Raw genomic sequence first — 16,356 nt, forward strand, 5'->3', positions numbered from 1 at the left:
GCCTTCTAAGACGCAGTCGTAACGAGCCCCCAGCCAACCGTTGGTGGTCGCCATCTTCTTGTAGCACTTGGAGCCCAAGCGGCGCCACCCTTTGGTCCTATCACATGTCTGAATGACTGAGGAGACACATATTGGGATTATTCTGACGTCATAGAGCCATGTTTTTTGTATTCTTCGGCATTTGGCGAAATTAAGATATGCGACAAAGTAGCGGACCACGCCTTCATTCAGTTTCAGCCTGTCACTGACATCAGACAAAAAAAACTAACAATCGCCATTTTGGTCTTCTGATCTGATGACACCCATTTGGCAGAATCACCCGAGCACCTTGTCTTACCTCTTCTCTTGCAGACGTAGCCGCGCTTCTTCTCGCAATCGCCAACTTCCCGGCCGCCCTTGTCACCGAGTAAGGAGTTGCAGCGCCGGCTGGACGGGTCACCAGGGTTACCTGCAAGGAGACCACAGATGCTCAGTGTTCCTCCGTTCCTCCACACCGACCAGGTTTTAGACCCACCTGCGGCGGCCAACTGGACGGAACTCGATGAGGACTGCTCAGACTTCTTGCTGCCGTCTTCGACCATGGTGTCGTTGGCGTCCAACCACAAAGAGGAGGAAGCGTTTAGCAGAAGATCTATGGGTCAAAGGTAAACAAACACGTTTGAAACATCTTACAGGCAAAACGCTTCACCGCAATGAAGTGCGGGAGACGTCTGGCTCGTGTCCTTGTGGGTGGGGGCTGGCCACAAGCTTATTTTTGGTCTTTTCTTTGGAACGAAAGAAACTTGGCAAAAAGTGAGTCGGTGGTCCCTCGATGTGACTTTCTTCCGCATGGATTCTTTCATCAAGCACACGAGACAGCCTACCTTGGACGAAGGTGTGATCCTGCGAGTCGGAGATGCCGAGCAGGTTGCCTCTGAGGCGGGCGCACTTGTCTCGCGCCTCCTTCCAGGTCTTGGTGGGCTTGGAGTTGATCGGGTAGCAGAAGTCGTCGTTGCCGGGGTTTTCCTGCCACCAGCCGCACTTTGCGCTCTTGCCTGCAAGCGAGACTCGAGTCACTTGAGGGGAAACAGGATTTTGCACGTGGGCTGCAGGGTGGGACGCCCGCCCACCTGATGCTGATGTCGGCACCGGGAGAAGCGGAAGAGAATCTCTGGCCTTGCCTGTAAGTACGTGAGAGGGATCAAATATGAGAGAGCAACCAGAAGACAAAGGGCAAATGAGAGGTCGTGCCTTTTTGACAGATGGATGGACGAAGGGTTTCGCAAGTGTCCATGTAAACTTCACCGTCACTCGACAATTTGGAGCAGGTATATGGTGTTGTAGGAAGATACAATGGGACGTCATCCTGCGGCGGGAGGGAGGGAGGGAGGGAGGGAGGGCTAGGAGGGAGGAAGCAGCGGGTGGGCGTGACTTGAGCGTGTTAGGTGTTGCAGTTGTTCAGATGGCCTCCCAGCAAATTCCTCCAAAGTCACTGTACTGATTCAAATCTCTCCAATTCCTTTCCATCACCTCTTTGTCACAATCACAATTGTTGCCATATTCAGATTGAAACTTTTCAATGAGAAAATGTTACCCTGTAAAATGAACGGTGGTGCACTTTGATTCGACTGATTACTTTGTTGTTTTTTTCCTTCTAAATTATCATTTGAATCCTCATCAAATGAAAAAAAAACTTTTTCTTGTAACATGACTCAAGTCACAATCAAATCTATTTGACAGGGAGAGCATTCTTGTCACGTTTTTCCTCCTAAATCAGCACAACTTTGTTCTGACCAGCTCAGTGGCCTTGTGGTAGAGTGTCCGCCCTGAGACTGGAAGGTTGTGGATTCAAACCCCGGCCGGGTCATACCAAAGACTATAAAAATGGGACCCATTGCCTCCCTGCATGGCACTCAGCATTAAGGGTTGGAATTGGGGGGTTAGATCACCAAATGATTCCCGAGCGCGGCACCGCTGCTGCTCACTGCTCCCCTCTCCCCCAGGGGATGGATTAAAATCACATGGGGATGGGTTAAATGCAGAGGACAAATTTCACCACACCCAGATGTGTGTGTGACGATCATTGGGACTTCTTCTTCTTCTTCTGCTCAAATGACACTTTTGCCCTCTCACATGACAGCTTCATTCTGGCCAATTAACAACTTTTTGGACCTCGATCTGTTGCACACGTGTCACTTACTGTAGCTGATCCGTCGCACCACTCCAAGTTGCCATTGTTCCGGCTGAGTCCCAGCCAAGAATACCATCCTAGTGGCCGGTGAGCTTGCAGAAATCAAAACAAACACTTGTTGTGAAACATTGCGGGTGGATGGCTGGCCTGGTCAGTTTGTCTTGGCGCTCGCTCACCAGCCAAAAATTGTCCGTTAACCAGTGAGTGGACGCTGGCCAGGTGACCTCCCTTGTTCTTGCACAAATTCTCAGCCGCTTCCCGGTTTGTATGTGTCCCCTCAAAATGGTAACACGAGTCCTTGTACAGGAACTCGCCAGAGTCGCAGAAGGAAGCTGAAACCCAAAAGAAAAATTCGATCATAAATCGTTGGAAAAGCACAAGGAGATAGTGCGGGTGCTGGTGTAGAAAGAAGCGTCGCTGCCACTCACTCTCAACTCGTCTGTAACCGTAACCCAAGTCTTTGTAGGAACACGGCCATCCGTCCGGGCAGTCTGCAGGAGGACGACGTGATTGCAATTCCTCCTACTTTCAGCGTCGTCAACGTCCCAAGAACGGTTCAGACTCACCATCCGGGGACCACTTGCACATGTACGCCAAGGAGGATTGGCACGATCCATGTCTCCACTTTCCAGGCTGACTGGAGAGGTGCACACCTTGGTTGACGTACGCGCAGGAGCCAACGTTGGCGCTGACGGGGAAAAGTGGGGAAAAACGAGACACACATCTGACAAAGGAGCTGCCAATTTGGAGTTTATTTTCCTCTTTTCTGTTCAAAAGAAAACAAAGGCTGCTTTCTAACCTGCTCACACATTTGTGCAAAGGGGTTCCAAAATGTTCCTGAGCATCTTGCTCGGCCGACACTGGTGACCTTCTTACCTTCCGTCTTGACGCGAGTCCCAGTTGGCATAGGTCGGCGTCACAGCGGTGTCGGACCAAGTCAGCCTCTTTTCTCCCGCTTCCGAAAACTCACACACGTCCTCGTCGCAGTTCTGCCGAAACCAATCCCGGTTGTCCATTAGTAGCGAGCCAACAGCCGCTAGCACTTTGGTCTTACCAGATTGGAGAGTCCGATCCAGAACGGCTTGTCGCCCATTTGCTCCTTCACAAAGTCTTCCTCGTCCTTGGAGGTGATGGAAACAAGGTCGCCGCCCTCCCAGAGGCAGTCGTAACGAGCCCCCAGCCAACCGTTGGGGGTCTCCATCTTCTTGTAGCAGTGGGAGCCGTGAAGAGTCCATCCGATTTTTGTGTCACATGTCTTGATTGATCCTGATGAAACAGCAAAGTTGCCTTGGTCATTTTTCAGCGTTTGGTGAAAAGCACAAATTCCGCAAAGAGACAAGCATGCAGTCGGCCGAACTCAGTTTTTGCCAAAATGCGTCTCACCTGCATGACTGACAAGAATATAATATGAAATCAATAAAGTGAAACTTCAATGTTGTCCAGAGGCTGATATCAACCGGAGTAAAATTCCCTGTTTAGCGTGCAAAAACGTTTTGGGTCAAATTGGCCAATTTGATTCTGAAATAATCTATCCACAAAGAAATCAACAAAGCACATTTCCCTCATCAACCATTTGCAAGATGCTGAATCATTTCAAGGACTCTTGCACATGTCAAAGAAGGCAGGAAATTCAGTCCGACCGACACGCTTTCATCGCAAACAGCATCTAGTAATGCGGCCATAACCTAGTGCGTGCACTGTCCCTTTTTTTTCCATTGGGTTTTTATTTTTGGTGTGTACATTTTTCACACAACCCAATCGATTACACATGGATCGGTAGTATTATAACTTTTACGAATGAAACCATTGATTTGGAAGCAGTTGTGTGGCCTTGCAATCCCTTGCCACCCTCCCCCTCTGCTGTCCCTCCTCTTGCCTGCTGGGAGCAGGCAAGAGAGAGGCGGCGAGGGAGGGGCGGGCCTGAGCAGAGCAGAGCAGAGCAGAGGGCTGCTCTTCTGGCAGGCACGCAGGCACAATTAACGAAAGAAAGAACCCCGACCTGACCCGACACGCCTCTCAGCAGCAAATAGACATCACGTGACAATAACGGCGCCCCAGTACCCATTGAATAGATTTGAGATGGAAGTGATGGAGCTAGAAAACGGGAGATTCTTTTTTTTTTTTTTTCTTGAGAGTGCTCGTGCGCCCCCACGTGTATTGTGTGCCCTGAGGGGTCGCCCATATTGCCCATAGCAAAAAGCGGCCCTGCGTGGGACTCCCACCTCACCTGATGCCGATGCCGGCGCCGGAAGAACCGAAAGAGAATCTCTGGCCTTGCCTGGAAGGATGGGATCAAATATGTGAGCGCAACCAGAAGACAAAGGGCAAATGAGAGGTCGTGACTTTCCGACCTTTTTGACAGATGGATGGACGAAGGCTATTGCAAGTGTCCATGTCAATTTTACCATCCCTTGCCAAGTTGGAGCAGTCATATTGTACTGTAGAAAAAGACGACGGGACGTCATCCTGCGGAGGGAGGGAGGACACAGCGGACGTGACTTGAGCGTTAAAGGGAAATGTACTTTCGGCAGTTTGCAAACATATTTGATTAAGGCTGCATTAGACATATATAATCATATCAATATAATTTCTAGTGTGCTCGTGTGGTGATTAATAAGTGGAAAGGAATGTGCAGGCTACAATGAATTTGTTCTCTACAAAGTATTGTGGAACAGGATGTCCAGACAGGGAGGATATCTCAAGGCCGGTGAGGAACAACTCGTCTTTGTGGTCCAGACACCTGTGCTGAGCAGGGGAAAAACCCAAACGAGGAGGAGACGACCATCGACCATCGACCAATCACCACACAATATTTTGCATGCTTGAATATTCATATTGTGTTTCTTTAAAACTGGGCAACCCGGAAGAATGTGTTGTCTTTTGATGGTCACAGAAGGCACACTAGTTTTTGTGTTAAGGACCCGAGACCCAGGCGCCTGTATTAGTTTGCTTTGTCAGGATTAAACAATTGGTAAATTCGGCCTAATTGATTTATTGGTCTTCTCTTTGACAGAACGAACTCGCAAAATTGTTAGGTGTACCAGTGTGTGGATTAGGACGTAACGATTCATGTGTTAAGTGTTGATCGTAATTTGGAGTCAGATCAATAACTAAAATCCGTAGCCTAACAGCGTGTTAGGCGTTGCAATTGCTCAGATGGCTTCCCATCAAATTCCTTCTGTTGGATTTTGGTCCACAATTTAGGGAGCGCTATCTGCGCCTCACGGCAAAAGCCATTGCCAATCACCTGTTATCCAATTCACTCACTGCGTGCTCGTTTAATTTCTTCAGATTTAGGAAAATGCAAAGACACTGAAGCAGAAATTAGACTTACACAGGTTGGTTGAGTTCAATCATAATTCTTGTTAAGAAAGCTCTGTTTTCAGGAAAGTACAATACAGCGCTGGGCCTTTCAAGAGCAGAAAGTCTCCATTCAGAAAAGGCAACGTTCAAGGTTCTTTGGTCAGCTTATATTCAGTTGGTGTGGGGCGCGTTTGATGGGTGATGAGTCGTTGGGGTGGGGCGAGTTCGCAGTAGAGTTTGATTCCATGGGAGTGGGTGCTGGTTATGGAAGATTCGGTGTGTGTGTCTTTCGGCCTTGGTGATCATCTTTGGCCGAGTCCTTGGCTGTCTCCTTCTGGCACCAGCTGGTTTTTTATCTCCGAGTGACCTTCCTGTAAACATTCTTCTCCATCCTTGCACATATGCTGTCGTACCTCATTCTTTCACTTATCGAAAAGCTGGCGTCCCGCATGAGGCGACATATGACGTTTAGTCAAAACACAAGATATAATCAAGTACTGAACGGTCAAGACGACTCTGGCCGTGTCCATGATGTAGAGAACAAACATCAGGCATGCATTACACAGTTCCTTAAGGGTCATTAAGCTATTTAAGCAACATATCAAAAGACATTTATGTTGCAGTGCACAGAAATACATATTGAATCATGAAGTTGTAGCAACCTCTGTTATTATCTTATATCAAAGAATGTCTAGTTATGTCTGCTTTATTGGTTGATTCCATGAATATACTTGTCTGCTTGTATACTTTATCCAAAGAGATGTGAGCGTATCTGGTATTGTGGCTAGGCGGGTTTTGTGTCTTTTGCCCCTATTCCTTCACTTCAAAGTCACTTTATTGATTCAAATCTCTCCAATTCATTTTCATAATCTCTTTCTCACAATCAGAATTGTTGCCATCTTCCAAACGTTTCCCTGTAAAATGAACGGTGCACTTTGATTCTACTGATCACTTGATTGCTTTTTCCCTCTAAATTATAATTTGAATCCTCATAAAATAGATAAATAAATAAAAAACTGTTTGTCTTGTAACATGACTCAAGTCAAATTCAAATCTATTTGACAGGGAGAGCATTCTTATCACATTTTTCCTCCTAATTCAGCACAACTTTGTTCTGCTCAAATGACACTTTTGCCCTCTCACATGACAGCTTCATTCTGGCCAATTGACAACTTTTTGGACCTCGATCTGTTGCACACGTGTCACTTACTGTAGCTGATCCATCGCTCCACTCCAACTTGCCATTGTTCCGGCGGAGTCCCAGCCAAGAATACGATCCTCCTTTCATGAGAACTTGAAGAAAGCAAAACAAACACTTGTGAAACATTGCGGGTCGATTGCTGGCCTGGTCAGTTTGCCTTGGTGCTCGCTCACCAGCCAAAAATTGTCCGTCAACCAGTGAGTGGACGCTGGCCAGGTGACCTCCCTTGTTCTTGCACAAATTCTCAGCCGCTTCCCGGTTTACTTCTCTCCTCTCAAAATGGTAACACGAGTCCTTGTACGAGAACTCGCCAGAGTCGCAGAAGGAAGCTGAAAACCAAAAGAACCTCATTAGAAAAGCACAAGGAGACAGTGCGGGTGCGAGTGTAGAAAGAAGGGTCGCTGCCACTCACTCTCAACTCGACTGTAATTGTAACCGAAGTCTTTGAAGGAACACGGCCATCCGTCCGGGCAGTCTGCAGAAAGATAACATGGTTGCGCTTTTCTGTTTTCATCAACATCCCGAGAAGAGACAGACTCACCATTCGGCGACCGCTTGCACATGTATGCCAAGGAGGATCGGCACGATCCATGTCTCCACTTTCCAGGCTGAATGAACCCATGTTGGTTGACGAAGGCGCAGGACTCAACGTTGGCGCTGTCGGGGAAAAGTGGGGGAAAATGAGACACACATCTGACAAACGAGCCAATTTGGAGTTTATTTTGCTTTTTTCTGATAAAAAGAAAACAAAAGCTGCTTTTTAACCTGCTCACACATTTTTGGAAAGGGGTTCCAAAGTTGCTGTGTATCTTGCCTGACACAGAACGCAAAGAGGTGACCTTCTTACCTTCCGTCTTGACGCGTGTCTCAGTTGGCGTAGGTCAGCGCCACAGCGGTGTCGGACCAAGTCAGGTTCTTTTCTCCCGAAAAGTCACACCAGTCCGCATTGCATTTCTGCCCAAACCAATCCCGGTTGTCAATCAACTACTTGTAGCGAGCCAACAGCCGCTAGCACTTTGGTCTTACCAGATTGGAGAGTCCGATCCAGAACGGCTTGTCGCCCATTTGCTCCTTCACAAAGATTTCTTCGTCCTCGGTGGTGATGGAGACAAGGTCGGCGCGCTCCAAGAGGCAGTCGTAACGAGCCCCCAGCCAACCGTTGGTTGTCGTCATCTTCTTGTAGCAGTGGGAGCTGTGAGGACTCCATCCGTTGGTCGTGTCACATGTTGTCTTGGGATTGATTAATCCTGATGAAACAGCAAAGTTGCCTTGGTCATTTTTCAGCATTTGGTGAAAAGCAGAAATTGAGCAAACCGACAAGAATGAAGTTGGCCGAATTCACTTTTTGCTAAATTGCGTCGTCACCTGCATGACTTGACTTGGGCATTAAAGGCCATTAGCCAGAGAGCATACAAGAGATAAACAAGGCAATTTTTTTTCATGAGATAATCATCAAACAGTTTCAAGGTGCTGAATAATTTCAGGGACTATTGCACGTGTCTAAAAATGGAGGAATTTCAGTTCAATTGTTTCATTCTGACCCTCAGACAGAGAAAAGTTTGTATATTATTCAAGTGCTGCCCACGTCAAGAGTCCACATCCAACTTTTTATTGTTTACATCTATCGCCAAAAGATACGTTTGCAATCTATATGCAAAGGAAGACGTCTTGACCAGTCACGCCTCTTTTTCTTAACACAGGTACCTAACAATTCAAGCTTCCTGTTTTTTCTGGTCGTTACAAAAAAAAGATTTCATGCCCAGTTGCAAGTTTTTTTCAAATTGCGCCATCTGCATGACTGACTAACATAACATTAAATTGTCACGGACGGAATGAGTGGAGCAAGGGCGACCAAATGCAGTTTGATCCAGGGTTTATTGAAGTGAAAAGGGGGGGGGGGGGGGGGGGGTGAACAAGACACAGGCGGGATGGAGATTCACGGCCAGCAGACAGACAGACAGACAGACAGACAGACAGACGTGAGAAATAACATTCACAAAAAAATCAACAAGGCACATTTTTCACAAGATAATCATCAACCAGTTTCAAGATGGTGAATATTTTCAAGGACTGTTGCACATGTCTAAAAACGGAGGAAATTCAGTCCACCTCTGTCATTCTGCTACTCGGGGAGAGAAGAGAAAAGCTCTCTCTCTCTCTCTTGCTCTCATTTTCTGCCCACAGGATGGCGCTAGAGGCCAACAAATTCCACATCGAACTTTTTATTTTTTATTGTCATCAATTACCAAAAGATACTTTGGCAATCTATGCAAAGGAGGACGTGTTGGAATTTCATGCCTCTTGTAACTTGGCTACAGAATAACCTCCGTGACTATCACTTCCTCTAAACGCCCCACCCGCCCACACACGCTCCAGTGCAAAGGCGCCTCGCCTCCTCGAGAGCGCGCTGGAGCGCGATTTTTTCCATTTGCCGCACACTTGACACACGTTCAAATGTATTAAAGCCAATAGTGGTGCTATTGTGTCGCTATATACGTAGACAGACTGTAGCCCGAATGACGTTTTTGTTGATTTTGTTTCGAGGGATAAACAAACAAGTGCCACGTTAACATCAAAGTGGATCAAATGATATATTCTCTCCTCTAATTGTGTCCGTTGGATCAATATTGCATGTCCTATTCGATATAAAACCTTGTTTGGTGGTAAAAAGAGAGCAGGGGGGGGGCTCTGGATACACTCCATTACTATTAAAATGATTATTTGATCACTTATGCTTATCGTCTCATTGAAAAGCACACTGATAAACGACTTTTTTTTTGCAGACCGGACATGGTGATTCCCATTAAGTACAAAATCGGCTTATTTCCAATGCAGTATGTGAGGAGAAAAACGGAGGTTGCCTTTCAAGAGAAATGAAATTGTGTCGTCACTGGGGCTCTTTTACTCCCCAAACTCACAACATATTTCTCAAATGTCTATGCTGAGGACAGAGGCGTAGCCAAGCCGGGGCGGCGCCCCGGTTAGGACTCCCTGCGCCCCGGTTGAAAAAAAAAAAAAAAAAAAAAATCAAGCTTTTTCGATTCTTCATTTTCTTGCCGTTTTTTTCTTTCGGTCATGCGCGAATGTGCTTGCGCTATTCTATGTGCGCGATGTTATCCATTCACCGTTTGCCTCCCGGACCCGGATGTTGTTTTAGCGATCAGCGAACGTCGTGGGTGATGTTCGATTTTTTTTCCTGTGGGCGTGCGCCCCTACTGGAAAAATTCCTGGCTACGCCTCTGGCTGAGGAGTTGCTGTATCAAAAGATATCATCCTCCCTGTGATATTGGGGTTCTCGCATGTTCATATTTATCAATTACAATCATTTTCTTCTGCTCTGTCACTTCAGTTAAGGAATCATTTTAAGATTCGGTTTCCTCGCAAACTTCTTTCTCTAGAATTGCCGTGCGCATTTGAGGGAGGGAGGGAGGGGGGAGTCGGGTTGGAATGCGCCATTGTGTCTCGCAATCAATGTCAGCTTGTTAAAGAGGTATAGAAACAGGTCAAATGAAAAGAAAGAAGACTGAGATAACTCCAGGGGAAACACAAGGACAAGCGCTATGTTACATCCATTTTAAAACAACTCCATTTGGGTCCAAAAAGTGGACCGAAGTTGGGCCACAAAACCAAAGCAAACTCTTTTGCGCAGAACAGTCCATTTTGTAGAAAACTGTTAAAATGCCAAAACAAGTCATAGTTGAGACCAATTCAGCCATTTTTTTAACCCAGCAGCGGATCCGCACTGCCACCCGAACCATTCATGCGTCCTTCCAAAGTTACAATTAGAGCAGAACAATCGCACAGTTGGACATTTTCTTTGGCGTACTCACCGACGGTGCAGCTGTACAACATCCATATAACGCAAGATAGGACCAGCGCCAGGCGGACGGCCGGCGGGGTCATCGTGGCTTCGGAAGCCCACCAGAGATCTCAGGGCTATTGAACGCACGAATGTCGATGTGGTGCACGCACTGGCTCCGCTCAAAACAAGAGACGGCCGCTCCGCTCCCTCGCTCTCTCGCTCGGCTGCCTACTGCTGCTGCCGCTGCTGCTGATGCTGATGCTTGTCGGCCCCCACCTTCTTGACTTACGCACCTTGAAGAGCGCGTTCCTGCGGAGACGTTCTATTCTTGTGCACGTCTTTGACTGAGGGAACGCGATATCATTTTCTTTCGTCCAGACTTTATGACACCACTATAGTTTCATTCGGGATGAGAAAACAGGGGAAGCAAGCAAAAAAAGAGGGACATACTTTGTGGTCATTTAAACCTACGTTTTGAAGTGAAGCCAAGTAAGGTGGAAACGTATTTTACTCGACATCGGTCAAAGTGGGTTCAGCTCATAACAACGTTGGCTGACTGAAAGATCAAAAACATTGGTTCACTCAATCAGCTGACATTTTCTCATCACTTGTGTCACATCAGGGCTGCTTGCAAAAAAGTCAAATGAGCAGCAGGTTGACATGTCATGTTTTGGGCTATGGAGCCAAATGCAGGCAAGCAGGTCTATATGGCTTCCGAAAAGGCACTGGAGGTTTTAGACAGTTTTAGACAGTTCGGATTCTCTGTCACGATCAGTCTCCGTTCGTTTCCTTGTTTTAAAGTTAAGTTAAAGTTAACGTCCCAATGATCGTCACACACACATCTGGGTGTGGTGAAATTTGTCCTCTGCATTTAACCTATCCCCGTGTGATTTTGATCCATCCCCTGGGGGAGAGGGGAGCAGTGAGCAGCAGCGGTGCCGCGCTCGGGAATCATTTGGTGATCTCAACCCCCAATTCCAACCCTTAATGCTGAGTGCCAAGCAGGGAGGCAATGGGTCCCATTTTTATAGTCTTTGGTATGACCCGGCCGGGGTATGAACCAACAACCTTCCAGTCTCCGGGCGGACACTCTACCGCTAGGCCACTGAGCTGAGTTTTATTGTTGCCATGGTTTCTGTTCGCGTCGCCCCTACCCTCCTGTGTCTGCTCACAATCTATGTCATTGCCGTCACCCGCCTCTCGTTACCTGTCTTGTATTTAAGTCCTGTCTGCGTGTCACTCCCGGTCGGATTGTTCTCGTCTCATGTTTGCTTGTTTCTAGTCTCCACTCCATTCTGTTCTGTTCTAGTGTCGTCGTGTCCTGTCCCTAGTCGAACCTCTAGTCTATCGTTTGAGTTCTTCAATAAAGCCTGGTCCAACCTGCTTTTGGTCGCCCAGCTCCAATCACTTCATGACATTCTCTCTTTTTCTGCATTCCCCACATGTCAGGTTTTATGCATATCGCATGAAACACATATCTTAATGCGAGTTTCAATTCAGGCAGCCACCAATGATTCTTTGACTAGTCAACCATGGTAGTCACTATTAAGTTATCCCATCTCACAGCAGCCAGCAGCTGCTCTTGCATAACCGTTATTACAAAGTGCTCAAAGTCTTTACGAGATGTGCAAAAATCAAATAGAAAAGTGCATTCAGCTTTGATGGAACTGTACAGTTTGTACTCGCGTTCCTGACACGCTTTCTAAATGATGGCGCTGTGGTCTGAACGTCTTGAGCACTAAATGCATTTGAACATGCAACCAACAACGACTGTACACACTTGCACTGTTGGCAACGTTCATTTTCGACACAAACAGGTTGAAAGGTTGGTTTTCAAACGAATTTGGTCAGTTCATAGTTCATAATTGAAATTTTATCAACTAAGGTCATCATTCCCAAAATAGAAACGTCCTCACTCTTTTCTTCCCGCCTTCCCAACTTGCTCCCACATCTGCAAATGACACAAATGACATGCAGGTTGGGACACGTTCAGAAGGTCTCGTTTTCTTTTCTCTACCACCGCTCTTATCCTGGAGCCTGAATTTGTTCCAGAAATATTTCCAATAAGATGCTGCTGATAACAAATGCTTCCAGCACAGTGATGCTCAGGCTGTCTTGCTTTCATTCAATTCCAAAGCTACTTTGCCACCAGGCAAAAAAAACTAGCAGCAAGTATTCATTTTGCAACAAACGTTTCCATTTTGCAACAAATGTTTCCTTAATATGGATAGGTGTGTCTGTGAGTTAGGTTTCGTTTCCTTTTCTCTGCCTCTTCCCTTGTTTCCAGCAAAGTGATACCCAGGCCGTCTTGGTTTCATCCAAGGTCATTCATTGGTGCACCGTAGCTGCTGTGCGTCTGGAGCGGATGGCGCGCTATCGGGCGGACCGGGCCATTGTACGAGGGGGAACATCGCGTGGAGGTGGACTGTGCGTCTACATCCGTGAAGAATGGTGCCGGGACTTTGTTGTGGGGTGCCAGCACTGCTCGCCACTGGCGAAGCTTGTGATCTCCGGGCTGTTGGGGTCCTGAACTCTCTCCCCGTTGTTTTACTTGTGTGTTAATCGTGTGCTGTGTCTCGTCACCGTGGGATAGGGGGAACGGTATTTCGGTTTCTTTGTGTGTCCTAGCATGAAGGAATTGACAATAAAGCTGACTCTGACTCTCTGACTCCTTGCCGTCCTGAATCATGCTGCCTTGGTGGGGGTCCTTTCAATGCCTGGGAGGGGAGCGCTCATGGTGTGTGTGTGTGTGTGTGTTGCTCGTGTGCACGTGTGCGCGCGTGCGTAAATTTGTAAATTTTGTAATATTTCTGACGAGATGCTGCTGGTAACAAAAGTCAAAGTCCGCTTTATTGTCAATTTCTTCACATGCCAAGACACAAAGAAATCGAAATAACGTTCCCACTATCCCACGGTGACAAGACATAGTACACAATATACATACAAGTAGACTACACAAAAAAAATAAAAACAAGAAGGCACAAACAATGAATAAATAAGAGTGATGAATAAATAATAAATAAACAAATAACACAATAAACAAGAGGAGCAAAAATGGAGCATGCGTGCATACAGCAGACAGTCAGAATATAGCGCATAAAGTACAGGACGCTACGCAGAAGGGGGGAGAGAGTTCAGGATCCTAACAGCCTGGAGAATGAAGCTGTTGGAGAGTCTGGTGGTGCGGGAGCGCAGGCTCCCGTACCTCCTCCCAGAGGGCAGAAGATCGAACAAAGAGTGAGCGGGGTGACTCACATCACTCACAATCGTGGTCGCCTTGCGGGTGAGATGGGAGGTGTAAATGTCCTTCAAGGAGGGGAGTGAAGCACCAATAACCTTACCAGTCGTGTTCACTATGCGCTGCAGGGCCTTCATGTTGTATTCAGCGCAGCTACCACCCCAAACAGCGATACAACTGGAGAGGACGCTCTCAATGGTGCCACGGTAAAATGTAGTCATGACGGCCGGAGGAGCACTTGCTCGCCTGAGTTTCCGCAGGAAGTACAGGCGGCGCTGGGCCTTCTTCGCCAGTGATGCGGTGTTGGTGGACCAGGAGAGATCCTCACTGATGTGCACCCCCAGGAACCTGGTGCTGCTCACCCTCTCCACCACAGCACCATCGATGGTCAGCGGCAGGTGCTGGGTGTGACCCTTCCGGAAGTCAACAACAATCTCCTTGGTCTTGTTGACGTTCAGCAGGAGGTTGTTGTCCTTGCACCACGTGGTCAGAAGGTCAACCTCCAACCTGTATTGAGTCTCGTCGCCCTTGGTGATGAGACCCACCAGAGTCGTGTCGTCAGCAAATTTCCCCATGCGGTTGGTGCTGTAGGTTGCAGCGCAGTCATGCGTCAGCAAATGTGTCTATTTCCAGCACTCTCGGGTTGTCTTGGTTTCATTCAAGATTATTCAATGATGCCTTCATCGATTGACTCTCTGTGATTCCACAATTGTCATTTTCAGTGACATACACTCACTCGTGCACGAGAGCACCGAAATGACCGTCCGGGTCACTTTTACGTGGCACCTGCATGATGGCATCAGTTGGCAACAAGCAAATACCAAAGCTACTTTGCCACCAGGGACAAAACAAGTATTAATTTGGGAACAGACGTTTCCTGAGTAGATTTCAATTTTTTGGTTTCTTTTTGTGCCAGAATGCAATGAGGAGTGCCCAGCTCAGCTGCTGTTTAATTGCAAAGTCCTTTATTTGCCTTTAAAATTAACAACATCAACAAAAATACACACACACATTTCCACTGCATTTCAGCCCTGCCACAAAAGGTCAGAAGGTCTATGGCAAACAGGCGTTGCACTGGAGATCAAGAGGTGGAATTAAACCCGCAACCCTCCTAACCGTGAGGCGGACGTGCTAACCAGTGCTCCACCCTGGATTTGAAATAAACCTTACCATTCAGATTTTTGTTTTTTGTTTTTTTTACTAAAAAGCCTCTATACATCAGTGTTTCCCAACCAGTTTCCCAACTGGTGTGCCGTGAGAGATGTTCAGCTGTGCCGTGGGAAATTGTCCAACATTAAATACCGAGCGCATTGTAAACAGGATTGCCAAACCACAGGTCAGTCCGCGCAAGGCCTGGTCAGCCACTTGCTAATCGTGCATGCGCGGCAAATCGGAGAATCTTGAGATTTCATGTTGTGGCATCAGCACATACTCTGTTTATGTGTGTGTTGCTGTTAGTGTTGGCTCGTGAGTGAACGATTCGTTCAAAAGAACGATTTGGTTTTCAGTGAACGAGAGCGAACGAATCACTTCCTAAAGTGAAGTGGCCTGTGATTAGGTACACCTGAAAATGGCGGTGTACCTAATAGAGTGTCTGAATGACGTCAGACCAAACTGCCAATCAGAAAGTGGGGGTGAGGGCGGCTGTGGCACGTTTCACTTTCATTTAAACTTTGACCATGATTTTTCCCTAATGAAGTGGCCTGTGATTAGGTACACCTGAAAATGGCGGTGTACTTAATAGAATGTCCGAATGACGTCACAGATCAAACAGCCAATCAGAACGTGGGGGTGAGGGCGGGTGTGGCACTTTTCACTTTCACTTAAGCTTTTTCCCTAATGAAGTGGCCTGTGATTAGGTACACCTCATAGACACTTCAATAAATAAATAAATAAGTGTAGCGAACGATTCGGTGAACGATTCCTTTGAACAAATCTTTTGAGTGAACCGATTCTAAAGATCCAGTTCACTTAAGAACTGGAATGCACATCACTAGTACAAAAAAGTGCAGACGGCCAAGGGCTGCCAGGTCGAAATAGTTGACTTGTTAGTGACACGGGCTCTCGCTCGGAAAGAACTTGGTTCGATCCCAGGTGTGAGCATATACCTAAATGCGCTTTTAGAATTGGAACCTCGCTACGTACGCATATGCAAACAAATGTAAGCATTTATGTGTAAATACATAAGGTGGCCCGCTGGAGCAAACCAATGGATCACGCCCACTACGTAGGGGGTGGGGTGGAATCCAGTAGTGTAAGGGGCGGGGTGAAGAGAGTTAGGGTTCCAAAGTGGGGTTTAAAGCTAGGATTAGGGGCGGGCCACATTATGTATGCCCTTGGCCGTCTGCACTCATTTGTTCTAGTGATGTGCATTCCATTCTTTTAAGTGAAGTGAATCTTTAGAATCGGTTCACTCAAAAGATTCGTTCAAACGAATCGTTCAACAAATCGTCCCCCCCCCCACACACACACACACTGATCCTTTTTCTTTTTTTTTTTTATAAATCAAATAATCAAAAATCATGGTCAAAGCTTCACGGAGAGTGAAAAGTGCCACACCCGCCCTCACCGCCACTTTCTGATAGGCTGTTTGATCTGTGACGTCACTCGGACATTCCATTAGGTACACCGCCATTTTCAAG

At 47.0% G+C, this 16,356-nt stretch overlaps 1 protein-coding gene across 1 annotated transcript; it reads right to left on the reverse strand.

The window, feature by feature from the left end:
* Positions 1–444: 444 nt before the first annotated feature.
* On the reverse strand, positions 445–4,567 carry LOC119138408 (secretory phospholipase A2 receptor-like). Its single transcript, XM_037278418.1, has 11 exons — positions 4,522–4,567; positions 4,398–4,448; positions 3,225–3,436; positions 3,047–3,159; positions 2,737–2,858; positions 2,599–2,661; positions 2,347–2,502; positions 1,110–1,160; positions 864–1,034; positions 499–631; positions 445–448 (listed from the first exon to the last, which is right to left on the reverse strand). Exons 1-11 carry the CDS (start codon positions 4,562–4,564, stop codon positions 445–447), a joined length of 1,119 nt encoding a protein of 372 aa, XP_037134313.1. The 5' UTR covers positions 4,565–4,567.
* Between the last annotated feature and the right edge of the window lie 11,789 nt (positions 4,568–16,356).

Source organism: Syngnathus acus, chromosome 19, assembly GCF_901709675.1.
Source record: "Syngnathus acus chromosome 19, fSynAcu1.2, whole genome shotgun sequence".
Lineage (NCBI taxonomy): Eukaryota > Metazoa > Chordata > Actinopteri > Syngnathiformes > Syngnathidae > Syngnathus > Syngnathus acus.